The 27,248-nt window shown below is 45.0% G+C and overlaps 1 protein-coding gene across 8 annotated transcripts in view; it reads right to left on the bottom strand.

The window, feature by feature from the left end:
- The window catches only part of DMXL2 (Dmx like 2), a 129,821-nt gene that overhangs the window by 59,162 nt on the left and 43,411 nt on the right, over positions 1-27,248 (bottom strand). For all 8 annotated transcript variants that reach the window (XM_060260326.1, XM_060260331.1, XM_060260328.1 and 5 more), the window contains exons 4-16: positions 26,074-26,152; positions 24,148-24,295; positions 22,819-22,885; positions 19,271-19,449; positions 17,115-17,304; positions 15,810-15,984; positions 13,012-13,242; positions 12,580-12,857; positions 9,394-10,087; positions 6,726-6,847; positions 4,532-4,621; positions 3,096-3,213; positions 1,446-1,565 (exon numbers count right to left, since the gene is read on the bottom strand). In XM_060260326.1, coding sequence (XP_060116309.1) covers positions 1,446-1,565; positions 3,096-3,213; positions 4,532-4,621; positions 6,726-6,847; positions 9,394-10,087; positions 12,580-12,857; positions 13,012-13,242; positions 15,810-15,984; positions 17,115-17,304; positions 19,271-19,449; positions 22,819-22,885; positions 24,148-24,295; positions 26,074-26,152 — 2,491 coding nt within the window. The remainder of the gene's footprint in view (positions 1-1,445; positions 1,566-3,095; positions 3,214-4,531; positions 4,622-6,725; positions 6,848-9,393; positions 10,088-12,579; positions 12,858-13,011; positions 13,243-15,809; positions 15,985-17,114; positions 17,305-19,270; positions 19,450-22,818; positions 22,886-24,147; positions 24,296-26,073; positions 26,153-27,248) is intronic.

The following is a 27,248-nucleotide window of genomic DNA, read 5'->3' as shown; positions in this document are numbered from 1 at the left end:
ACAAACATCTGATGTTTATTCTGTGTGGCTCTTATGCTAAGCAAGTTGGGCCACCCCTGCCCAAAACTATCTAGGATGATTGGGTTCTGAGGACCATCTAATTCTTATAGTAGGCTTGCAGGTATTTTAGCTAACTTTTAAAAGGTGTTAGTTCCATCCTTTTATTACGCGATTGACAAGCCTTGGGTTTGTATTCTGTGCGCAGCTGGCCTTGTGAAACCCCTCTGAAGACAAAAGCCACAACCCCACAGAGTTGCACCTGGTGGTTTTAGTGGACTGAAGCAGGTCGAGCTCTGTGTTGGAGGGTGGCCAGTATCTCAGCCATCTGCCCAATGCATCATCAACATGTGCCTGCCATTGACCTTGAAAAACACAGTGGTGTTTTGACACACAGGATTTCACGATCCCTGGGCTCTGGTCCAGCGCGTACAAATCTTACCCAGGCTGAACTTTAATACCTCTAGACCGACTGACCTCTAGTCTGGGATCAGACACATAAACAAAGCTCTGCTGCATGCAAATGTTGCATCACTAAAACGGATGGATTTTGCTGAGTACACAGCGGGTTTCTGTGGATGGCTAAAAGCAGGGCTCAGCACTGGAGGCCCTTCCTAGAAACACGCCTTCACTTTTATCTGTGGAGCTTAATTCCAAATGGCAGGCTGAGTCCTGTAAGCTTCTCTACTGAAAAAAAGCAGGCAAAGAGGTCCCACCACCAAAAAGCTATTCCAGGAACCATGAGACCTGCATGGAATAAAGACGTGCGGGATGGAAGCTGAGGTGAAGAAGAGTATCAAACGAGACTGAGTGGAAATTTTTATCCAGGATCACAGGGAGAGGCCCTCCTGATTGTCCCACCGATCAAAGAAGTGTGTTTGGTGGGTACGAGAAGGCCTTTTCAGTGGCAGCCCCACAATTATGGAACAACCTCCCCAGGAAGGCCCACCTGGCCCCCTTGCTTTTGACCATTAGGAGGCAGTGAGGGCAATGGATTTAGTTAGGAACACATTTGATTGACTAGTGGTTCCAAGTTGTGATTTAAAAATTTTTTTGGGGGGGGGGGGGTTATTTATTCTATTTTATGTATTTTACCTATATTGTAAATTGCCGATCTCCGTATGGGAGAAAGGCGGATAATGAATGTTTTAAATAAATCAATAGAATAAATAAATAAAAGCTGGTCAGAACCAACCCACAATGTTTAGGATGAGTTACAACACAGGCCCAGAACAGAGATGCCAAGGCCAGGGTTTCTGTTTGCAAGAGAACAGTTTTCACAAGCACTGAACCAAACATCAATTTTAACCTCCATTTGACAACTAAACTGCCACAGAAAGAATAACATTAGAGTCCCAAAGGATGTCTGAAGCCACAACCCTTTGGAAGAAAAAATTTCTTAAGAGTTACAGTAAAAAGCTGTGTTTTACTGGGAAATTTTGACTCACCTACACACGCCTGCACAGATCTGAGGTGTAGATGCCACATATGAAGGACTGAGCGGCCACTGCTATCTTTTTCGATGACTACAAGATAGAACTTCTCAGAGAAGGGTGGTGGGCGATAACCTTTTCAATAAAACAAATATTATATTAAACTAACATTTTAATACTCAGATTTAATGAGGTTATTTTAGAAACCTCCTCACCCAAAAAGATCACACCTTCTTTTCTTAAAAATAAGAAAAATGTGTACATAACGATTCATGTTAACATTTTATAACTTGCAGGTAATTTAAAAAGTGTTCATGACACAACTGCATCTACAAGAATTGAACAGTTGTAGAATGCTTAATCTATGGGTTATTTATGAAACAGAGGCCATGGGCTCAGGGATGGAGCATCTGCTTAACCCACAGAAGGTCCCAAGTTCAATCCTCAACGTCTCCAGATATGGATCAGACAGTAGGGGATAGAAAAGACCTCTGCGTGAGACCCTGGAGAACAGTCAGAGAAGGCAATACTGACCAGCATACAGCAATAAGTCTGATTCCGAAGATGGTAAGTTCATATGGTCACCACATAAATGATACAGCGGTTTGGATTCACTGGAACATTTATGATGATGATGATGACTTGATGAATTGCCCCATCCCAGCTAGTGCCAGGCTCTGGGCGATGTACAACATTAAAATAGAATACATATAGAAGAAGAAGACATTGAATTTACATTCCGCCCTCCACTCCAAAGAGTCTCAGAGTGGCTCACAATCTCTTTTACCTTCCTCCCCCACAACAGACACCCTGTGAGGTGGGTGGGGCTGGAGTGGGCTCTCACAGCAGCTGCCCTTTCAAGAACAACCTCTGCCGGAGCTACGGCTGACCCAGGGTCACCCAGCAGCCTGCATGTGTAGGAGTGGGGAATCAAACCCGGTTCTCCCAGATAAGAGTCCGCACACTTAACCACTACACCAAATTGGCTCTACAGTATTGATATTAATATCAATAAAATCAGTTACATTAAAAACAGATTACAAAACCCCGATGGTGCCTCGTTTAGTGCATCAGGGGTGGTGGGATCCCCCCAAGAGGGGGTGGGGAGAAGAAGGTGCCAGCATGGCAACTGTTGGTGTCTATGCAAAGGCTTGGCAGAACATCTCTGCGGAATTGTAGAAGATCACGCAGGGCCCTGATGTCTTCTAGCAGAGCATTCCACCAAGTTGGGGTCAGGACAGAAAAGGTTCTGGGCCTTGCTGAGGATAGCTGGACCTCTTCGGGCCATGGATCACCAGCAGATTTCGACCAGTTGAACGTAATGCCCTTCCAGGGACATAGTGAAGGAGGCAGTCCCAAAGATACACTGGTTCCAGACCGCTCAAGGCCTTAAGGGTCATAACCAAAACCATGAATCTGACTTTAAAGGTCATAACCAAAACTTTGAATTTCTGTGGTCAGGAGGACTTCTGCCCACAAAGCACAATGCTCTCCCTTGAAAAGAAGTATTTCCACCAGTGCAACATAGCTGGAGGGTGGGTGAACAAGAAAGTCCTGCTCCACTGGCAGAAATCCTTTCACAGAAATGCTCTGGTGAATTCAAGGCATTCTAAGCCATTCTTTGCATGGGAGGGGCAATGTTAGCTTTCAGTGACTTCATTATACCTTTTGATGGCTGGAAAAATATCTCTGTTTCTTTTATCTCGATATCTTCCTTATGTGGCTTGTATCCCAAAATGAAATCCTCTTGGAAGACGTGAAGTAATTGTGTGTTCGACCCACACTGGAAAATGCCACAAGACAGCTAATTAACAATCTTATCCAGTGAAGGAATGAAACAATGCTAATTTTCAGCATATAGCATATCCCTCCCTCCCTTTCTTTCTTTCTTTTTTTTGCTTCAAGGTTTAATTATGGGAAAGGATACAAGTTATGACATTTCAAAAGAGAGAGACAGAACTAAAAAATTATTAGCCTGCTATGTTGGTACTAAGATCCTTAAAAAATTCCAAAACAACCTTGAATAGTATAATTGTTTATTGTAAACATGACGTTCCTAGATAAAGCACAAAATAAAGCATATTTAAAAAAAAACAAATTTAGTATTCATTAGTAAAAGTTTATTATGGTTCTCACGCCAAGGACTTTCTTGTAGAAATACTCTTCTCTCTTAAAAAGAAAACAGGCACAGTCCTAAAAACCAAAAGAGATTCTGGGAATTCCAGAACAAGGAGTTTTAAAACTCAATGATTGGGCATAGACTAAAGACCCAATCTGGATCAGGACAAGAGGGAGATGGTGGTGAAGCCCATTTTTGGCCTAAAACAGCCCTGGGGGAGTCAACCTTTGTCCTTATGGGGTAATAACATTGCTAGGCCTCTGTTCTCAATTCCCAGAAGATTTTAGGGGCAGAACATGGGGAGGGGAATTGTGGCGACCCCATGCATGGGTGAGGACATGATACTTTAGGAATTTCCCAAAACTCAATGGTAAAACCACAAAATCGGGGAAACTTCCTAGTGTATTGTGACATCACTTCCAGGTGATGCGGGAAGTGATGTCATGGCACCAATTGGCCTCCATAAATATAGCCCCTTTCTGAGATTCCACACTTATGGATATCTGGTTGGCCCACAGAAAGCCCCTCTTGGTGGCTGCCCCTGAAAATCACAGAGATGACAATCATTTGACGATATATTTACGCAGGGGTGGAATTCTAGCAGGAGCTCCTTTGCATATCAGGCCATACACCTCTGATGTAGCCAAACCTCCAAGAGCTTACAAAAAAGAGCCTTGTAAACTCTTGGAGGATTGGCTACATCAGGGGTGTGTGGCCTAATATGCAAAAGAGCTCACACTAGAATTCCACCCCTGCACTTACGTCACAAGGCTTTAAAAGTAATTTGACTATTAAACCTGCATTTTTAAAATTGTACATTTATTGAGTTGTTTTGCTTACTGTTAGTGGGTTTTAAAGGTTTCACTATTTTTTGAATTGCTGAGGACATTCCTTTTAAAAAATGGTGGCAGAGAACTCTGCTAAATAAGGGAGTAGCAGGTACCCCTTAAATGATCCCCTACAACAATTACCCACTATTTACCTGGTCAGTTATGACATCTAATTCAATAATGCACCCTGGTCGAGCTGTTGACTGCTGACTCACAATATTAAACACCTCACCGATTAATTTCTAAAGCAGAAAGAAGGAAGAAGGTAGCAGAACATCAGTTATTTGCACAGAAAGCTGGTTGTTCCATGTCAGTTTCAGTTCTTGGTAATCCCATGAAATAGTAAGAAAAGTAAATGATTAGAAATTAAAATGATGCAACTGATTGTGAGCCTCCTTTGCTGCTTACAAGTCTGATCTTAACACAGTCTTCTCTGCTGTAATGTCTCTCAACCTAAGAAATCCATCTCATTACCTGATCTCTGCAAAAAAAAAAATTAAAAAAACAAACAACAACAGGTAGTCCCCTGCGCAAGCACCAGTCATTTCCGACTCTGGGGTGATGTTGCTTTCATGACGTTTACTTGGCAGACTTTTTAGGGGGTGGTTTGCCACTGCCTTCCCCAGTCATCTACACTTTCCCCCCAGCAAGCTGGGTACTCATTTTACCGACCTCAGAAGAATGGAAGGCTGAGTCAATCTTGAGCCGGCTACCTGAACCCAGCTTCCGCTGGGACCAAACTCAGGTCATGAGCAGAGCTTGGACTGCAGTACTGCAACTTACCACTCTGCGCCATGGGGCTCTTTCTCTGCAGAACATTACCTATTATCGGCAAATGCTGGCCCCTTGCTTAGTTCTTTCATTTGACAGTACAATCAGTATTGTAGCCAGACAAAAACCATGGACATTGGTTTTGTTGAGAAAATAATGGACTGCAAGCCACAGAAGAAACAGCAAACACCATTGACTACTGACAGATCAAGATAGGCAGTAGTAGTAGTAGAAGACTGCAGATTTCTACCCCACCCTTCTCTCTGAATCATAGTCTCAGAATGGCACAAAATCTCCCTCCCCCATGACAGATACCCTGTGAGGTGGGTGGGGCTGAGAGAGATCTTACAGCAGCTGCCCTTTCAAGGACAGCTTTGTGAGAGCTATGGCTGACCCAACGCCATTCCAGCAGCTGCAAGTGGAGGAGTGGGGAATCAAACCCGGTTCTTTCAGAAAAGAGTCCACACACTTAACCACTACACCAAACTGGCTCTTGTGAGACTGCCTGTAGCAGCAGAAAGCTAAAGTCCACCAGCAGCACCTTAAAGACTAACAAAATTTGCGGCAGGGGATAAGCTTTTTTGAGTCACTGCTCACTTCTTCAGATATAGCTAGAATTCTGATTCTCTAGTGAAGGATGCAATACCTGCTTGGCTGACAGCCTGCTTCACTGTTAGTTAGGCTACACCCTCTTGAAGTAGGAACAGGGCTGGTTGTTACAGCACTGGCTGCTCACAGGTTGTAACCAGTGTTCCCTCCTAGATGAGTTCGTATGAGCTAGCTCAGTTTCTTAGCCTCCGGTTCACACATTTTTGTCAGGCAGGATGGCCCCAGAGCAAACTGATTTATGCACTAGCCAAATTGCCCGATCACAACTTTAATGCCAGTAGCTCATGAAGTAAAATTTTTGCTCACAAAACTTCACAGCTTAGAGAAGGGGTGGCCAAATTGTGGCTCGGGACCCACATGTGGCTCTTTCACACACATTTTGTGGCCACTCCTCCATTTGCACTTGCTGGAATGGCCTTGGGTCAGCCATAGCTCTGGCAGAGGTTGTCCTTGAAAGGGCAGCTGCTGTGAGAGCCCTCTCAGCCCCACCCACCTCACAGTGTCTGTTGTGGAGGAAGAAGACAGAGGAGATTGTAAACCACTCTGAGACTGTGATTCAGAGAGAAGGGCAGGGTATAAATCTGCAGTCTTCTTCTTTCAAAGTCCCACTGCCCTGTTGGTTGGCTTGAAGAAGGCATCTGTCTCTTTAAATCATTTATCCAAACCAAGCCAGCCAGCGGCCTGTAAAAGTTGCTTTCTTTCTACCTTTACCTCCCTCCCGGCTCTCAAGAACTGTGACTGACCCAAGATCACTCAGCAGTGTATGTGGAGGAGTGGGGAACCAAACCCGGTTCTCCCAGATTACAGTCTGCGCACTTAACCACTACACCAAACTGGCTCTCAAGACAAAAACATATTACACCTTAAGGACAAAAAAAATAAATAAATTACACTGTGATTGAAAGAAGAATCATAGGACAAAACTTGGTGGGATTTATTCAAGAATTTACTGTATTTAAAACTTACGGAGGACCCAGGGTCACTCAGTTCATCCAGAAGTTTCCGTGCATCCACCACAGCTTGGTATAACCGCAGGTTTTTGCCATCCGAGGCCACGAAGCAAGCACTGGCAGAATTGCAGTAGGTACCTAATTTAACAACACGCCAAATGTCAGCATGACACGCGATGCAATTTTTAAAGCTTTATTAATTATCACCATGAAGAGCATGAAGGCATTAAGTAATTTCATTATGTTCCGCCAGGCAACAAATTAAATGATGTTCCTACTGCTGCAGAATCTTGGAGCTGAGTTTGAAATAAGATTAGTTCTTAGCATGTTTTTTTTTTTTGAAAGGTTAGACAAACAAATGAATCAGCACTACCTAGATTTTATCAGCAAGACTGTATAGATGATGATGAGGAGAAGATGATGATGATATTGGATTTATATACCGCCCCATACTCTGAATCTCAGAGTGGCTCACAATCTCCTATACCTTCCGCCCACCCAACAACAGACACCCTGTGAGGTAGGTGGGGCTGAGAGAGCTCGTACAGCAGCTGCCCTTTCAAGGACAACTCGTATGAGACCTATGGCTGACCCAAGGCCATTCCAGCAGTTGCAAGTAGAAGAATGGGGAATCAAACCCCGTTCTCCCAGATAAGAGTCCGCACACTTAACCAAGCTCCCTTAAATGGCACAAGGTAAAGATTGACTGAAAAATAAGACTAGAAAAAAAAAATCTCCCCCAAGCCTTGGAAACCTCCCCGTTCCAGCCTCGCCAGGGAAACATCATACAGGGATGCCAGTCTTCAGGGGGGGCCTGCGGATCCCCTGGAATTACAGCTCATTTTCAAACTACAGAGATCAGTGGCCCTGGAAAAAACGGCTGCTTTAGAGGGTGGACTCTGTGGCACTGTACCCCACTGAGGTCCCTGTCCTCCCCAGCATCCTGTCTGACACAGCCGCCAACCAGCTCCTCTGGAGGGCCAGCAACAGAACATAAAGGCCGAGGCCTTCCCCGGATGTTGCCTCCTGGCTCTGGGATTCAGAAGTTTAGTGCCTCTGAATGTGGAGGTTCCCCTCAGTCACCATGGCTACTAGCCTTTGATAGATCTCTCCTCCATGAATTCATCTAATCCCCTTTAAAAGTTGTTTATTCCTGAAACCATCACTCCATCCTCTGGCAGCTAATTCCACATTTTAAACATTCTCTGTGTAGACAATTATTTTCTTTTGTCTGTCCTGAACCTACTGCCCCTCAGCTTCATTGGACGCCCTTGAGTTCTAGTAGTTTGTGAGAAATTTCTCTTTGTCAACTCTCTCCACCCTATGCATCATTTTATAAACCTCTATCGTGTCCCCACTCAGTTGTCTCTTTTCTAAACTGAGAAGCCCCAAACTCTTCAGCATTAGAGTGCCAGTTTGGTGTAGTGGTTAAGCGTGCAGGCTTTTATCTGGGAGAACTGAGTTTGATTCCCCACTCCTCCACTTGCACCTGCTGGAATGGCCTTGGGTCAGCCATAGCTCTAGCAGAGGTTGTCCTTGAAAGGGCAGCTGCTGTGAGAGCCCTCTCAGCCCCACGCACCTCACAGGGTGTCTGTTGTAGGAGAAGAAGATATAGGAGATTGTAAGTCTCTCTGATTCAGGAAGAAGGGCAGGGTATAAATCTGTAATTCTTCTTTCCTCACAGGGCAGGGGTCAACTCTACCATCATACTTGGCTTCTAGAACAAAGTTTCCAGTCTCAAACTTCATGGAAACATAAATCAAACCAGAATCAGCAACTGTGAAAATAGCATTTGTAGAGAAGGGTCTCCCTAATTTTGAAAACGAGCAGAGTTCTCTGAGGCATCAAGAGAGAAATGTTACCCTCATCAAGCACTGAAGAGTCCTACACCAATTTTGTGAGAAAACAAACAAGCTGAGACAAGAGCTCTTTACAACAGTATGCACAACATTTCACAGAGCAGTATACCATTGTTGTATTACAAAACCTTCTCTGTTTTGCTGCTTGCCTATAGAAATAAATTTTCAGTAGCAAGATTTACTTTCTTGTTTACCTCCCTAACAAAAAAACAAGGAAGGTTTTTCTAATGCACTTCAGTAACAAACTCCAAGAAGAATGTATTTTTAGAGAGCAGGTTAAGTGGCAGCATGATCTTTTGGTTCCAGAAAAGACAAAGGCCCTTGTGCTTGGAGGAAAAACAGGTCCATGATTGCCAAGGATTTCCCTCGTGAACAACGCTGCATCCCACTTTGTGCCCAAGAGTCATACGGCCCTCAGCAACAGGTTTCAAGACTCATTTTGGGGGAAAGTGGTTTGCAAAGACATGGGGGGAAGGCAATGAAGATCCCTCGTATGAACTCTGCTTGCGGTTCTTGTAATTTGACTCAACATTATTTACAAAAGTGGGTATCCTATCATCCAGCCTTCTGGATGGAACAGCATTTTTGCAAGAGAAAGAGAGAGGGGGGTGATCACTGATTCCCCTCCTCCCACTGCAGACCCCCCCCCCACATACAACTCCTGAGCATCCACTATCTCCTAGGAAAAAAAATTCTGAGGGGAGAGCTGCAGCAAGAAGAGGAACATGGGACAGTCCAGGGTACCCATTCCTAATTCATGGACAGTTGGATATACATGCCAAAATCCCCATTATCTGCTTCGCACACAAGCCCGTAAGCACTCACCAAGACAGTAGCTGGGAATCAAAGTCGGAAGCCAAGCCACATTAGAAAAAGCGGAGGTATGAAGAGAATTGATACGAGCCAGCTCTGATACTCCTCCAGTGTACGATAGGGGACCGATGGGGTCTACCCGCCACAGAATCAGTTCGCTGTAGATTGCGTTTGGGTCGTGGAATGTCCGAGTGGCCGCGTTTCGGAGCTGCTGCCTGGAAGAGCCTTTGAGAAGCCTCATAGGATCCACCATTTTGTTGAGGCCATCTGAGTCCCACGGCTGGTCGGAATCCGGGGTTAGCAGAGCATTGTGGTGGGAAGATGTTAGCAGCAAGGGTAGGACCGAGTGGCAGGCCAGGTCGTTGAGATGAAATCGGTGTCCGCAATACCTAAATTTGTGAGTGACAGTGTGCACTGCCGTAAAAGCGGATGTGTCTGCGAAGGAGACGGCCCACTGATTTAGGGAGCCATCAATGTGTTTGGAAACCATCATGACAGTGGGAACGGTGATGTTTAAGCTCAAATTGTCCTGGGGACTGCTCAGCCTCAATACCGACATGTCATCGGGGATGCTGGATCTCCTCTGTTGCAGGGCATTACTGATTTCTTTTGCGGAGGTAGTACAGGCATACATCATGATATTTTTACTAAGGGAGCTCGCATCTCCTGATGGAAATGCAACAGGGATCTGAGAAGAAAACGAAACCTTAAAAGAGGGGGGGGGGGAACCAGAAAGAATAGTAAGATAAACAGTGAGGAAGAAGACCAGAGATTTATACCCCACCCTTCTCTCTGAATTAGTCTCAGAGTGCCTTACAATAAGAACATAAGAGAAGCCATGTTGGATCAGGCCAATGGCCCATCCAGTCCAACACGCTGTGTCACACAGTGGCCAAAAAAAAAAAATTATACACACACACACACACACACTGTGGCTAATAGCCACTGATGGACCTCTGCCCCATATTTTTATCCAATCCCCTCTTGAAGCTGGCTATGTTTGTAGCCGCCACCACCTCCTGTGGCAATGAATTCCACATGTTAATCACCCTTTGGGTGAAGAAGTACTTCCTTTTATCCGTTTTAACCCGACTGCTCAGTAATTTCATCAAATGCCCACGAGTTCTTGTATTGTGAGAAAGGGAGAAAAGTACTTCTTTCTCTACTTTCTCCATCCCATGCATTATCTTGTAAACCTCTATCATGTCACCCTGCAGTCGATGTTTCTCCAAGCTAAAGAGCCCCAAGCGTTTTAACCTTTCTTCATAGGGAAAGTGTTCCAACCCTTTAATCATTCTAGTTGCCCTTTTCTGGACTTTTTCCAATGCTATAATATCCTTTTTGAGGTGTGGTGACCAGAATTGTACACAGTATTCCAAATGAGACCGCACCATCGATTTATACAGGGGCATTATGATACTGGCTGATTTGTTTTCAATTCCCTTCCTAATAATTCCCAGCATGGCGTTGTCCTTTTTTATTGCAATCGCACACTGTCTTGACATTTTCAGTGAGTTATCTACCACAATCCCAACATCTCTCTCTTGTTTGTCTCTGCCAGTTCACACCCCATCAACTTGTATTTGTAGCAGGGATTCTTGGCCCCTTTATCTCCTTTATCTTCTCCCCCCACAAACAAACACCCTGTGAGGCGAGTGGGACTAAGAGAGCTCTCACAGAAGCTGCCCTTTCAAGGACAACTCTGTGAGAGCTATGGCAGACCCAAGGCCATTCCAGCAGCTGCAAGTGGAGGAGTGGGAAATCAAACTCGGTTCTCCCAGGTAAGAGTCTGTGCACTTAACCACTACACCAAACTGGCTTGGTATTTGTACCAAGTCTCCTCTCCCAAATGTACATAAAAATCCCTCTCATAAGCCAATTACCAAAAATCCCTCTCAGAAGCCAATTACCAATTAACTTCATGTTAAATCAAAACATATTTCACTCATAAACTGATAAAAGCCAGAGCTACTGAGCTTTTGAAAGCCAGTATGACGTTGTAGTTAGAGTGCTGGAATAGAATCTGGAAGACCCGGGTTTGAATCCTCACTCAGCTATGGAAGTTTGCTGGGTGACCTTGGGCCGGTCTCACACATTCAATGTGACCTACCTCACTGGGATGGTGTGAGGATAAAACAAAGAATGCTGTGAGACATTTTGGGTCCCCATTGGAGAAAGGCAGGGTGTAAATAAAGTAAACAAATAAATGGATTCAGGTGTTCAGTAATAAATGGAACACTATGTAGTTGATGAATAAACCTATCTTGACACACAAATGAAGGGTGGGGCATTTATTTATTATTAAATTGGATTTTTAAACCACCTTTCCTGTAAAAACAGGGCACAAGGTGGTACACAGCAGCGGAATACATTCATATAATAAATACATAATGAAAACAGTAAAATACAGTAAAAAGCACAACAATCCGCGAAATAGATGATGCTAGAAATTTCCAGTTGTGATTATGGATTATCTCTGATGTTAAAACTATATGGTCCAGTGCCTTACATATCCGTGGGTAATGGATTTACGTATTGAGAGAACTGGAGAATACTTTGTTAAGAATTTGGTGACTTTATTATAAAGATTATTGTATTTGCTATAACAGACTCAAGAGGTGTTCTTGGACACGGTGCCTTGTGGATTTACTGCTATGCATGGGGTGGGGTTCGGGAGGCAGGGAGTAGACAGATGGAACCATCACTGCCCTCATCCAAACACCTGGTGGAACATCTGGAATTCTAGCAGGAGGGGTGGAATTCCAGCAGGAGGTTCTTTGCATATTAGGCCACATACCCTTGATGTAGCTAATCCTCCAAGAGCTTACAAGGCTCTTTTTTGTAAGCTCTTGGAGGACTGGCTACATCAGGGAGGTGTGGCCTAATATGCAAAGGAGCTTCTGCTAGAATTCCACCTTTGTCCCTACCTAACAGGCTGTGGTAGTGCAAAAAGTCCCACAGAGCACAGATGTTATTCAGCAGAGAGTTCCATCAGGTTGGAGTCAGTGTAAAAAACACCCTAGATCTGGTTGAGGACAACCGGATCTCTCTCAGGGACCACCAATAAAAGTTCTTATCTGCCAAGTGCAATGCTCTTAAATATAAATATTTAAATGCAATTAAAAACACCTTTCATTGATAAAACATATTAAAATACACAATTTAAAACATGAACTTGAACTTTTCTAACTCCTGTACCTGAACTTGTCTGAAGATCCCAGGGTTGTATTCATCCAAATATTTCACGTGCCACACTAGAAAGGTGCCATCGATAGGGTGGATGGTGAACAGCATGTCCGGGTTCTTGTTCCATTCTTTCAAGAGCATTTCTATCTTACGGTCAAGCAGCACGGTGGGAAGCGGAACAGGCAAGGCGGCTGGAGAAAGGATTTTGGGGCTCCCCTCTCTCTCCCCGTCTTCGTGTTCCGAGGAACCTGTCCCTGTCCCTGTCTCAGATTCTCTATCGAGAGACAACTCTGGAATAAGATGTAAAATTCGTACATTCAGAGAACAAGTCATGGCCAAGCCCACTCCCATCCCTTTCTCAGATTCTCTATTGAGAGACAGTTGAGAGAATTGAGAGAGAGAATAGTCCACTGCTCAGGTAAACATGGCTGCTGCGCTACTTACCATGGTCAAGTTTCATGTGCAAGCCCCTCTCTTTCTCTTCCTGCTCATCCAGCTCCTCAACCTCCTCCTCTTCTTTCCTTGTCTGCTCGTCAGTGAGTTGCCGGAGGTGTTGCATAAAGATCTCGATGCAGGACGTAAAATGGAACTCTTTATTGTTCAGCCAGTGAACAACGAAGCCTTCATTTCCTTCATCAACACTGAAAGCTGTCTTAACCAAAGCTGGTGGGATGTCTGAGAAAATACAGCCATTTTCATTCCAGGACGGAGTGGGGAGAAGAACAAAGGTTGAATTAGATATTTAAGAGAGACCACTTTTAAGTTGGGGGTGGGGGAACAACAGATTTTTAAATAAGGAAGGAAGGGGGCGAGAGAGAGAGGATGAAAACTACCACAGACTAGGGACTTAGGGATGCCAGCCTCCAGGTGGGACCTGGGGATCCCCTGGAGTTACAGCTCATCTCCACATTACAGAGATCTTGGAGAAAATGGATGCTTTGGAGGGTGGACTCTGTGGCATTGTAGATCATAGATAGATTTTATTTACAGCAACAGCCAACATCTCAAACAAAAAGGATAACTATACATATCCATAAGAACTATCTGTAAAACATGATAAAAGTATTATAATATTATTAAAATTGAAAAATATACAGAAATGGCCATTACAACAAACTCTTAGGCTACTAGTAACTTTCTTAGGCATCTTAGGCTACTAGTAACTTTCTCATCCTAAAAGCAAATCAACCAAATTTAGCTGTTTTAAGAGTAACTGCAGGATATTTGCCCTCCAGGAGTTCTTTAAGTTGGCGTATTTTTTGACTGCTAGTAGGGGCAGTAATCATGGAAGGCAGGAGGGATTCCCTATGGCTTTGTATCCTGCTAAGCTTCCCCCTGCCTTCCCCAGCCTCCACTCCCAAATATTCCCAACCTAGATTTGCAACTTTACTCCTGGGGTACCTGACAGAGGTGCCGGCCTGCAGGTGAGACCCGGGGATCCCCTGGAATTACAGCTCATCTCCAGACTACAGAGATCAGATTCCCTGGAGAAAATGGATGCTCTCGACCAGAGGCCTGTGGAGGATAGTGACCTCAGTGGGATACTATGACATTGTATCTCACTGAGGTCACTATCCTCCACAGGCTCCATCCCCAAATCTCCAGGAGTTTCCCTGCCTGGGTCTCGGAGACCTTCTCCCCCCATCCTGCTATGCCAATAAAAGTGTTGTTGTTGTTATTGCTACTCCCCCCCAGCCAGGGGGGACCCAGCACTCCTAACTGTGACTGCCAATCTCCAGATGGAGGATGGAGTTCTTTCAGACCTACAGCTGATCAATAGATCAGGGAACCCCAACCCCCGGTCTGTGGGTCAGTACCAGTTCGTGGCCTGTTAGCAACTGGGCCGTGAGTTATATAATTATTTCATTATCTATTACAATGCAGTAATAACAAGACGACATTGCATTTATATCCTGCACTCCACTCCAAATTTCAGAGTCTCAGGGCAGCTCACAATCTCCTTTAACTTCTTTTCCCACAACAGACTCCCTGTGAGGTGGGTGGGGCTGAGAGAGCACTCCCCACAAGCTGCCCTTTCAAGGACAACTCTGCAAGAGCTATGGCTGACCCAAGGCCATGCCAGCAGCTGCAAGTGGAGGAGTGGGGAATCAAACCCAGTTCTCTCAGATAAGAGTCTGCACACTTAACCACCATGCCAAACTAATAGAAATGAAGTGCACAATTGTATCATTCTAAAACCATCGCCCCCCCCCCCAGGAAAAATTGTCATCGACAAAACTGGTCCCTGGTGCAAAAAGGTTGGGGACCGCTGCTCAAGATGACAGATCAGTTCCCTTGGAGAAAATGGCTGCACTCTATGACATCATATCCCTCCCCTCCTCAAACTCCGCCCTCCCCAGCCTCTGCCCCCAAATCTCCAGAAATTTCCCCACCTGAAGTCAGCAATGAACATAAAAGTAACGAGCATACAACAGGAGGGGCAACGTACGCATGTCAAAACATTAAAGAAATGCTGCTTTAAGTAGAAAAGTGGTTTCTAGAAACTACAATTAATATACCGTAGTTGTTGTTGTTGTTATTATTATTATTATTATGTTGAAGTCAATGTCAGCAGACCAAAAAAAAGAAACACACATTGTCCCTTTCGCATTTTCCCCCAAGGCAAACTATCCAGCATTAGAGGCCTGTGTACCCAGAGAGGACATGGTAGAAAAATTCAAATAAATTGGGCCCCTTTGCTCCCAGCAGGAAATGACAGAACAGAATTTGGGATCAACTGAATGGCAGATTCAAGACAGTCAAAAAGAAGTGCTTACTGCCCTGTGCGCAGAATGGTAAAGCTGCAGTACTGCAGTCGAAGCTTTCTGCTCATGACCTGAGTTTGATCCCTGTGGAAGCTGGGTTTAGGTAGCCGGCTCAAGGTTGACTCAGCCGTCCATCCTTCCAAGGTTGGTAAAATGAGTACCCAGCTTGCTGGGGGGCAGGGAGTGTAGATGACTGGGTAAGGCAATGGCAAACCACCCCGTATAAAGTCTGCAGTGAAAACGTCATGATGTGACGTCACCTCAGAGTCTGAAATGACTGGTGCTTGCACAGGGGACTACCTTTATCTTTTTTTTTACTTTACACAATGGGTAGCTGGACTTATGGAACTCATTGCCACTAGATGTGTCGATGGATTTTAAAGGAGATGTCTAGAGGATGGGTGCATTGCTGGTTTTTAGCCCTAAAAGACCTTGAAGTGGTAACCAGGCTTCTGAAGGAAGAACAGCTTGACTCACCTGTGGCCGGATTAATGCTCGCAGCGATATGGAAATGGCAGAGGGCGTTAGCATGGTGTGAAATGTGCCGCTGGACTTCATGCGTCCCCAGCTGGTCAGCCAAATCTTCCGTGTGTGTGATGAGGATGGAACATCTTCGCTGCCCCTTCCTCATATTTTTCAAGTGATGAATGGTCTAAAGAAGTGGGGGGGGGGGGGAAGAGAGAGAAAACACACAGTTTTATGCCCACAAGGGGAAAAAAAGATAGGCTCATTGCTCATGAGAATTTGCTTCTGAAAAACTGCAAACGTGATCTCTTTCTAACACATGGATCAAACAAGCAATTAAAATAACCAGCACCAAAAGTTTGAAAGATTAAGGCATACCCTTAGGGTTGCCAACTCTGGCTTAGGGAATACTTGGAGATGGATGGGGAAGCCTGGAAAGGAGGAGGAAGAGGGAGAGAAGGAGGAGGAGGTGATGGAGATTGGATTTATGCCCTGCCCTTCACTTGGAGTCTTCCAAATGTCCAGAAGCTTTCAGGCATCCTAAATTCAGACAGAGTCTGCTTCTAGATTTATGGATGAGGTACAGAGACAGAACTAAGAACATAAGAAGAGCCTTGCTGGATCAGACCAGTGGTCCCTCTAGTCCAGCATCCTGTCCCACACAGCCAGCCGGTTCTTCTGGAGATCCAACAGTAGGACATAGAGGTTGAGGTCTTCATAACAATGTAAGAAGAGTCCTGCTGGATCAGACCAGTGGTCCCTGTAGTCCAGCATCCTGTCTCACCACAGTGGCCAACCAATTCCTCTGGAGGTCCAACAACAGGGCATAGAGGCTGAGGCATAAGACGAGTTCATAACAATGTAAGAAGAGTCCTGCTGGATCAGACCAGTGGTCCCTGTAGTCCAGCATCCTATCTCAACAGCAGTCAGCCAATTCCTCTGGAGGGCCAACAAAAAGGCATAGAGTCCTTCCTCTGATATTGCCTCCTGGCTCTGGGAATTCACAGGATTAGTGCCTCTGAATGTGGAAGTTCCCCTCCATCACCGTGGCTAGTAGCCATTGATAGACTTATCCTCCATGAATCTATCTAATCCCTTCTGAAAGCCGTTTATTCCCGCGGCCATCACTACATCCTCTGGCAGTGAATTCCACATTTCAATCACTCACTAGCTGGTCAATGTTCCTACATTGTTTGTCCCACTGTTGATTTGGACAGGGCGTAGTTCCTCTTGGGGTTACAGACAGACAACCCTACAGTTAAAGAAACGAAAGGAGGGTGGGGGAGAAATCTTGGGAATCTGAGCATTCCACAATACCTCCAATGCATGCTGAATGTTGTCTTTGTGTCTCCCGGAATGAGAGAGGCTGCTGCTGGTGCTAATGCTGGATGTGCTCGTCTCGCAGATCTGCTCCCCCAAAAGGCTGTCTTCTGGCAACAGAGTCTCTGCCCAGAGCCGGCAAATGCCGTCGAGGCACGAAGTAAGCAGCACATTGCAAACTGAGCCCCTGCAGACACAAAGAAGGAAAAAACAATCCTCTTAAGAACATAAGAGAAGCCATGTTGGATCAGGCCAATGGCCCATCCAGTCCAACACTCTGTGTCACGTAGCAGCCAAAAAAACCCAAGTGACAACAGGAGGTCCACCAGTGGGGTCAGGACACTAGAAGCCCTCCCACTGTGCTCCCCCCATAAGTACCAGGAATACAGAGCATCACTGCCCCAGACAGAGTTCCAACAATATGCTGCAGCTAATAGCCACTGATGGGCCTCTGCTCCATATGTTTATCCAATCCCCTCTTGAAGCTGTCTATGCTTGTAGCTGCCACCACCTCCTGTGGCAGTGAATTCCATGTGTTCATCACCCTTTGGGTGAAGAAGGACTTCCTTTTATCAGTTCTAACCCGACTGCTTAGCAATTTCATTGTATCTTGTATCATGCTCTTGTATCTTGAATGTCTCACTGAACGGGCAGAGCTAAATGCTTTGATGACTAGACTGATGCGGTTGCTAGTAACAATAAGTGGGAGTCTTGCAACACCTTCAAGACTGAGCATGATTAATCAGACTAGCAAATGAAAACTGCCTCCTCCCTTGGGTTGAATAGGGATCCAATCCATTCCCCCATCTTCCAGCTTGCCCCCTGCTGGTCAGCCCACACACTTGCAGCACCATTGGCTTTGCCTTCTCGGCGGCTCCTCCCACTTCCCCTTCTTGCAGTGCCACCTCTTCCATTCCTGCATATGAGCGGCCGATAATGTCACTGAATCACATGGGGGCACCCAATTTTGTGCCCCCAGAAAGCCGGCGCCCTAGGCAATCATCTAGTTTGCCTAGTGGTGGGGCTGGCCCTGTGAGTGGCTCATGCAGTGATATGGAGGGTCCCACTTTTCCTGCCCATCACCTGCTGGCTCCCTCTCTTCCCCAGTGGAGTACCAGCCTCACCTATTGAGCTTGGGCAACGGTTCCCCCTCCCTTCTGTTTACTTAAAATGACAGTCAAGATTTCATGGTGTATCATCATAAGATCTTGGGTTTTCCACTTGCAATTTTCCTTCTTTTGGGGAATGTTTGTGAAACCACCGATCCAGGTTTGTATAAACATCCCCTGCTCTGCACTCGACTCCAATGTGCAGATTTAACAATTCATGTACCAGTCTTCGTTCAGCATTAAAAGCACGATTTTCCATAGCTTCATTTCATAAATAACAGTTTTCCCTGAATATACTCACAGATTTACAATATGTATAGTTCAAAACCCACCATCTACATCAGGGGTCCCCAACCCCTGGTCCACGGATTGGTACCGGGCTGCACAGCTCCTCTCCCCACAACACGCAGCCTCACCGCCCCGCCTGCCCCCACGGCGCCTTCTCCTCCCTCCATTTGTACAAGTTTAAGGCCGGGGAAAGCGGCGGTGAAGCATCTCCCCGGCTCTTTAAAGGCCAACCCTTTCCCCCCCTCCCACCATCAGCTGATTGGCGGGGAAACTGCGGCAGCAGCGACTGGCTGAAAAAGCCACGCTGCCCATGCCTCCTTCCCATGCCCAGGAAGGAAGTGGGGAGGAGGCAAGGGCAGCACAGCTTTTTCAGGCTCGCTAGCGCTGTTGCGGCGGCTCCCCTCAACGATCAGCTAATCAGTGGGGGGTCAGCCTTTAAAGAACTGGGGAGACGTTTCATCACTGCCTTCCCCGGTCTTAAACTTGTACAAATGAAGGAAGGAAAAGGTGCTGCGGGGGCAGGCAGGAAGGAGGAAGTGCCACGGGGGGGATGGGAGGAGGAAGCACTGCAGGGGGGTGGGGGAGGCCGAATTCGGTGCCCCTACCCTGCTGGCCCTGGGGCCGTGGTGGGCGGGCCGACCCTGGGGCTGGTCTCTGGGGCCAAAAAGGCTGGGGACCACTGATTTGGTCCCCAAATAAACATCTGCTATTCAGATATAAGGGGTGGACCAACATTTCTTGTAGGATCCATCTAACCTGGGCATAAACTTGCTGGTGTTTCGCCACGAAAATCCAGTCACTGCTCGAGGATGCGCCAAATACACAAAGGCAAAGTGAACCGATGCAGAGATCTTCTTTTGCTCTTCTCTGTCTTGGGGTAGGAGAGATGACTTCCAGCCCGTCATTGGATACCAGACTTTTAAAAGACAATCGTCCTAGACAAACCGATAGACAAAAAAACTGGCAGAAGGCATACATAAAGCAAAAGGCAAACCCAGCTCTATGCCATTGGAACAATTTTCATTAGTGTCGGAATGTTCTGCTGAAACTATTGCAGGCTGAAGAATTTTAACGTGATTTATGAGATTATGATTAATATATGGAACAGGCCTCAACAAGCTCCTTTCAGAGACCGATCTCCAGTTAATATTTCAATACACAAATCTGGGTAATTAAAATCCATCTTATGTGACAAACACATTAAATGAAACATTAAACAGTTAAATATCTGCAGTGGCATGGCTGCTATTATAGATTACACGGCTTAACTCAACGCAACACAAGAGACAGCCATAAAGCACCAGCAGCTCTTGAAATTTAGCTGGGAGGCGAAAAGAACTAAGTACTCATCCTCCATGGAGATGGGGTTGACAAATCAGTCAACCTTTAAGCCTTTAAAAGGCTGCTGGTTCTTTAAGGTTGGCAGGGGGAGAGGGGAGGGGAGGGAGGGAGATGATAGAGAGAAAGAGAGGAGGGAGAAAGAAAGCAACTTTAACTTTAAATACATTCTCCAAGCCACTGGCTGGTTTGGCTTGGAGAAGTGATTTAAAAAGAGAAATGCCTTCTCCAAGCTGGCAAATGGGGCAGTGGGGGCTTCAAGAACCACCCAATATGTACAAAACAGCCACATGTGGCTCCCAAGCCACAGTTTGCCCACCCTTGTTCTAGGAGCTTATAACATAAAAACAGCAAGTGGTCATGGGCCCAGTTTTTGGACTTTCTGATTAGACTGCCAGAGAAAGGAAAGCGAGAGATCTACAAGCTTCATTCCATTCCTGGTTCATTCCATTCCTCTTGGTTTTCTAATTTGATTTTCATCAGGCAAGATGTGATTTTGCTACAGCGTATCAGGCGGCCTACTTTTGTTAATTTCTTATTAAAACTGTGCATGAGTCCAACACCCCTGATCTTAGCCAAAAAGGCCAAGAAGCAATTATACTACCTATGCTGAAAAACTTGGCTGGGGGATCGAAAGCAGGATAATAAAATCCTTCAACAAGGTTACAGTGTTTGCAAAAAAAGACAAGCTAAAGATAGCAGATCCTGAAGGAGATTTTTTTTAAAAAAGGTAATTTCTTCCCAGGAATACTGAAAGTGACAGGAAAAAGAAAATATAACTTTACACTCATCTCAGAATTGTGATCAGCCAGCTTAATCTTTACAGAGCTCAGTGCAGTAACTAAAATGGAAACCCTCAAGACAAAGCAAAAAACGGCTTCTGGGGACCATCTGTTTCAGCTCTTGTGCAGCAGAACTCTGGCGCTACACACAACTATGAGAGCAGATGGGGATCAATGCAGAAACAGCCTTTGAAAACCTAGCTTTTGGTCTGTTACTACTGGGGTGGAATTCTAGCAGGAGCTCCTTTGCATATTAGGCCACACACCCCTGATGTAGCCAATCCTCCAAGGCCTCTTAGTACTACTGTAAGCTCTTAGAGGATTGGCTACATCAGGGGTGTGTGGCCTAATATGCAAAGGAGCTCCTGCTAGAATTCCACCCCTGGTTACTACTACTAAGAAGAAAGAGCCTTGGTCAAGTGGAATATTACTGAACAAAACAGTACATGAAGGTCTGGCGTTCCAGGGCACCAATCCTGTAAATGGACTCAACAGGAGAGCTGAGTACAGAGCACATGTACAGATCCATCCAGAGCAGTGTTACTTCAGTATCTGATCCACAGATATCAATGGGCTTACACTGGAGTAACTCTGCATGTGACTGAGCACTCATAGTGCATTCCTAAGCAGACTTACACCCATACGTTATCTTCGGGACTGCCTCTCACACTATGTCTCTGGAATAGTATTATGCTCTAGCAATGAGAAACTTTTGGTGGTCCCTGGCTCAAAAGAGGCCCCACTGTCCTCAACTAGGGCTAAGGTTGTGAGCCTCCAGGTGGGGCCTGGAGATCTCTTGCTTTCACAACTGATCTTCAACTGGCAGAGATTGGCTCCCCTGGAGAAAATGGCTGCTCAAAAGGGAGGACTCTATGGCACCATGCTGTACCATGCTGAGGCCCCTCCCCAAACCCCACCCTCTCTTGGCTCCACCCCCAAAGTCTCCATGTATCTTCTAACACAGACCTGGCAACCCTAGCTATGGCCCTTTTGGGCCTGGCTCCCACTTGGTGGAATTCCCTGTGCCTTACAGATTTGTTACCTTTCCATAGGGCTTGTTCCACCAGGCATTTGGCTGAGGAAAGCAACACTTTGGCACTCTCATACCTCCCTCCCACCTCCTTACTTATTGTTCCACATACCCATCAACCAGGGGTTGGTGGGCATAATTTTTTTTCTCCACCATCTGGATATTATACTGATTTACCGTCCATGTTTAATTTTAATGTTTTGTTATTATCTACTGTATATATTAATGATGTAAGCTATCTTGAGGGAATGGAAATTCTCCATTTAGGGAATGGAGGCCAACAAATTGAATTTAATAAAATAATCTAAACCCACTGACTCCAGTGGACTTAGAAGAGAGCAGCTCTTATTAGGAGTGTACATGCAGTCTGGTGTAGTGGTTAAGTGCGCGGACTCTTATCTGGGAGAACCGTGCTTGATTCCTCACTCCTCCACTTGCACCTGCTGGAATGGCCTTGGGCCAGCCATAGCTCTGGCAGAGGTTGTCCTTGAAAGGGCAGCTGCTGTGAGAGCTCTCTCAGCCCCACCTCATAGGGTGTCTGTTGTGGGGAAAGGAGATAAAGGAGATTATAAGCCGCTCTGATTTAGAGAGAAGAGCGGGGTATAAATCTGCAGTCCTTTTCTACTTCCTGCAATCACTACTCCATGCAAAATGCTGGACAGAACATCACTTCCTTTCTCAATCTGGGCCTCCTCAGCTGTGACTTTAAGGGGGGCACAGACACAGCTTAAATCTGGACCTCCACACGGGGCTGTCCAGAAGTGGCCAAACTGACCCTGGTGTGTGAACTGCAGAATGTCCGGGTTTCACCAGCCACTTCTCCCCATCTCCTCATCACCACGTCATAGCATGTGTGAGTCAGCGCTGCAATCCAACAATATAACAGCCTTGTAAAACACACACATTTGTCACCCCCATTTCTGCAGAAGAAGGGCAGGGTGAAATACGCATTAACTCGACTGGACACCAACACTTACAACATGGGGTACGTTAGGCAGAGCTGCCCCTACCTGAGGCCATGGAACACTTTTGCCTGGTCACAGTAGACAAGATGGAGATATAATAAGGCAGCTTCATAGGACAAACAGCTCTAAATTTACAAAGCAGAGAGAATGGTGAAGATGCTTCAAAAACATCCCTTTGCTCACCCTTACCTTACCAGCTGTTGCAAAATATTCACCATCTGGTGACCACTCCATCAGATGCACAGACACCGCTGTCCTAAATCAGAAAGAATGTATGGGATCTCAGCTTAAGCAAAATCTGAGTCCAGTGGCACCTGGACTCAGGATATTATTAAGTCAAAGCATCAGATTTAAGCAGAAATTACTATATTTTAAGTACTCCTTTCTAGGGATGGGCAAGAAACCAAACCACAAAGCAAAATTCGTCATTAATTTTGCCCTGTTAATGGTTCATGAACCTAAGTTCATGAGCTTCTGCAGACTTTTAAAGCAGATGGTGATGGTTTGTGGACAGAGTAGAAAAGCAGGAGTTTAAAGGGACTGAGTCCCTTTAAATCTCTGCTTTTTCTTCTTCACAAGACCGTCAAGAGCACCTGAGGGGAGGGGAGCAGCATGCTCCCTGCCACTCAGATGTTTTTCAGACTTTTTGCAACCTGGTTTAAAGGGGCAGCGGGCTCTTTCAATTGGGTTTGTGGGACCATAAGCCATGAACTGATTCGGTTTGTGAACCAACTTCTCAGTTCCATTTGAGGTTCAGCTATGAACCGCAGTTTTCTGATTCATGTTCATTCCTATTCGTTACTGCAAATGTTAAGTAATATTTATAGCAGAGAGTTAAAACAAAGTACTGTGGCAGAGTAAGGTGACAGTCGTAATCAAAATCTCATTACAAGCTAGCTGAACAGCTACATGGCATGATATAATTCATTTTCTAGAACAAAATACATCATCAGTGTGAGGTTAGTCTTAACTGCTTTGGTGCCCCAAAGTAATAACTTTAAAGAGTTTTGCTGAAGAGTGCGGGTTTTTTGGAAGAAGGACTCCTCTCAGTTATGAATTTTGTGCATAATAAACCTGTGGACCCCCACTGAAGTTTGATGCTAGACTTGCTGGTCAGATATTCAGAACAGAGGATGAATTTTACCAGTTTGCAGCAATGTTCATGGGTGATCGAAATTTTTTTAAAATTGCTTATATAAAAATAATTTGCTTAGAGTATTTATAATAAGCAATTGTAATTATAACTTGTAATCAATTAATCAAATAATGGCAATAACTTACTGTAATTATATTTATTGTAATTAATGATTCATGTATAATAATTATCAATATCCTCATGCTGCAGCCCTACACATGCTTCCCTAGAAGTAAACCCAACTGAACACAAAGGGAGGAGTTGTAACCCATCTCCTGCTATCTGTCAACTTACTTGCACTTTTTCTAACCCATCTCCCATCTAATCCATCTTTTACTAACTCATCTCCTATCCAACCCATCTCCCACTAACTGCCAGCTTACTTGCATTGCCAGACACATTTCCAGTCATTTAGAACAGGATGAATTTTATCTTCTTTGACAACATCTTCTTCCTCCTCTTCTTCAAGGGTATCGCTAGGTGGAGGGGCCCATAATTGCAAGAAATCTGTTGCTGTCAGCAACCGGTTACCTGGAAGCAAAGGATATTTAACCACAGCAGGAGAGGAAGATAAAAAAGAATTCTTATTATACATTCATTTTATTGGAAGGGGGGAAAGTATACATGATAGACTCTGCAAAGTGTTAAAAAACTCAGAAAACGAAACTTCTGTCCTGAAAAGCCAAACAAAGCAGAAGAAAGCCACGCAAATAGCATGTTCTATATGCTGATATCAGAAGATGAAGGACCAATCTGGAAGTCACATCAATTAGCCCATGCTAAACTGAACACTTATACCAAATTATCCTAACTGCTAATCTCCCTCCTGGCTAGTGGGGTCCCCCCTAACTGCTAATCTTCACTTTGCTCAGAGACTTCTCTCATGTCTGGCTGATAGGGCTACATGAACATTCTAACACACGCAGGGCATACAGTTTGGTCACATCCTGCATTTGTGAGCACATCTTTAACTGACTTTTTGGTCAAAACATTTGTAGCCAGCCCTTCTCGCTATATAATGGCAATTTAATGGAGCCTGCAATGGTAGTCAAGTAGCAACAAAATTCAAGCCAGAAATTCGAAACCAGGGCTTTTTTTGAGCAGGAACGCAGTTCCGGCTGGTTCAGTGTCAGGAGGTGTGGCTTAATATGCAAATGAGTTCCTGCTGGGCTTTTTCTACAAAAAAGCCCTATGCGGAACAATAGCGACGCCAGGGGTGTGGCCTAATATGCAAATGAGTTCTTGCTAGGCTTTTTCATGAAAAGCTCTGCTTGAAACTAAAAAGCAGAACAAACATTGCGACTGGTAGGATTCCCAATAACATAGTCTAAGGTTTCATGGTGAATTTTATATTCAAAATTTTCTGAATTTCAATATATATTTTTTTCCAAAATTTGCTAGGCTTTTTGCAGGACCACCACATATGGTAAAAAGTCTCTTTCCACTTCCAGCACATTCCTTTGTAATCTCTTTTTCCAAATTGCCGGGGGGGGGGGGGGGAACCTCTTGCCATTGAAGACATTCCTTAAAAGCCCATTTAGCTGTGAAGAAGAAAAGGAGATTGGATTTATATCTCACCCTTCTTTACCCAAAGGAGTCTCAGAGCAGCTTACAATCTCCTTTCCCTTCCCCTTCCCACAACAGACACCCTGCAAGGTAGGAGAAGCTGAGAGAGCTCTGACAGAAACTGCTCTTGAGAGGAACAGCTCTGCGAGAACTTGTAACTCACTCAAGGCTTCATCAGCAGGTTTATGTGGAGGAGTGGGGAATCAAACCTATTTCTCCCAGATAAGAGTCCGCACACTTAACCACCATTCCAAGCTGGCTCTCTGATAAGTAGTCCCAAAATTCTAAAGATCTTTCCAAGTCTAATAATGTCCTGCTAAGTAGGGTTACACCTTTCTAAGACCACTGGCTTAGAAAGGCACAGTTGCACTTAGGATGGTCCTCAAGCTTTCTTGTTATGGTCTCCCTGCTCCATCCTCCCAGACTGCCAAGATATCCAGAATACCCTTCTGGACTATGAATGGATCACACAAACTGCACTTATGCTGTGGCCCTTTGCATACATAAGCCTGGGCCCACAGGAAAAAGCTCATTTCAAGATTGTTGGCATGTTACACAGATAATCTACACACCAAGATTGTGTACAATCTAACACTAAGATACACAAGAAAAGTGTACATGCATCTCCACCCAATATTTTACACCTGTGCTCTTCCTCCATCCGTTGGAATCAAAATAGTCTCCCTGGAGAGAAACCCAACAATAACATAATAACACAGTCACTGAAGATAATTTTATGTTACCTTGGGGGTCCCATGCTAAGTTGAAGGTCATAGAACTGAGGAAAAACTGCCCTGTTTTCAACCACTGACACTTCAGTTGCTGGAAGAGAATAGTTGGAATTAATACTTAAGGAAGGAAAAACATCAGAAGAGGCTGGATTAATTATGGCGATGGATAAGACAGCATTTTACCGACGGATGAAAGGGGGAGAGAGAAATATGCACAGTCACTCTTTATGCAAAGATGGTCTTTGTTTGGTGTAGTGGTTAAGTATGCAGTTTAAGTGTGGTTAAGTGTGTTGTTAGCCACACTTAAACTACACACAACCACTGCACCAGTGTATAGTTAAGTGTGTAGTGGTTAAGTGTGTAGTTTGTTTGGTGTAGTGGTTAAGTAGTTAAGTAGTTAAGTGTGTGGACTCTTATCCGGGAGAACCGGGTTTGATTCCCCACTCCTCCACTTGCAGCTGCTGGAATTGCCGTGGGTCAGCCATAGCTCTAGTAGGAGTTGTCCTTGAAAGGGCAGCTGCTGTGAGAGCTCTCTCAGCCCCACCTACCTCACAGGGTGTCTGTTGTGGGGGGAGAAGATATAGGAGATTGTAAGCCGCTCTGAGTCTCTGATTCAGAGAGAATGGCAGGGTATAAATCTGCAATCTGCAGTCTTCTTCTAAATTGTACCTCAACAATTGCACTCTTCTGATCAGCGTCTACTGGTGATTCCTGGCCCAAAGGATGTACACCTGGCCTCAACCAAAGCCAAGCTTTCTCAGCTCTAGAGCTGGCCTGGTGGAACACTCTCCCAGCTGAGATCTGGGCCCTGTGGAATTTAATGCAGTTCTGCAGGACCTGTAAAATAGAGATCTTCCACCATGGTTGAGGTGGCAGCTATTGATCTATACAGACCTTCCCTGCTCTGCCCTGTTTCACTCCATCCTGGCTGATTTTCTTCCACCCACCCCATTTGCTCAGCACTGTGCCACCTATGATTACCCACAATCAGAATCCCTCTGGATTTTAGTTTAATTTTGCAGCAGACGCCGGTAAATGTTTAAGCGATTCCTTGCAATTAACAATTGTATAGTTTTTAAAGTTGTGTTATAGTTTAATTATGTTAAATATTTTAATCATGTCATAACCGGCCCTGAGACTGAGCACACGGGAGGGTGGGCAAAAAACCCAAAGAAATAAATAATAAT

This window comes from Heteronotia binoei, chromosome 19 (assembly GCF_032191835.1).
Source record: "Heteronotia binoei isolate CCM8104 ecotype False Entrance Well chromosome 19, APGP_CSIRO_Hbin_v1, whole genome shotgun sequence".
Taxonomy (NCBI): Eukaryota; Metazoa; Chordata; class Lepidosauria; order Squamata; family Gekkonidae; genus Heteronotia; species Heteronotia binoei.
Note: the sequence above shows the minus strand (reverse complement) of the source record. Positions and strands in the feature narration are given on the sequence as shown.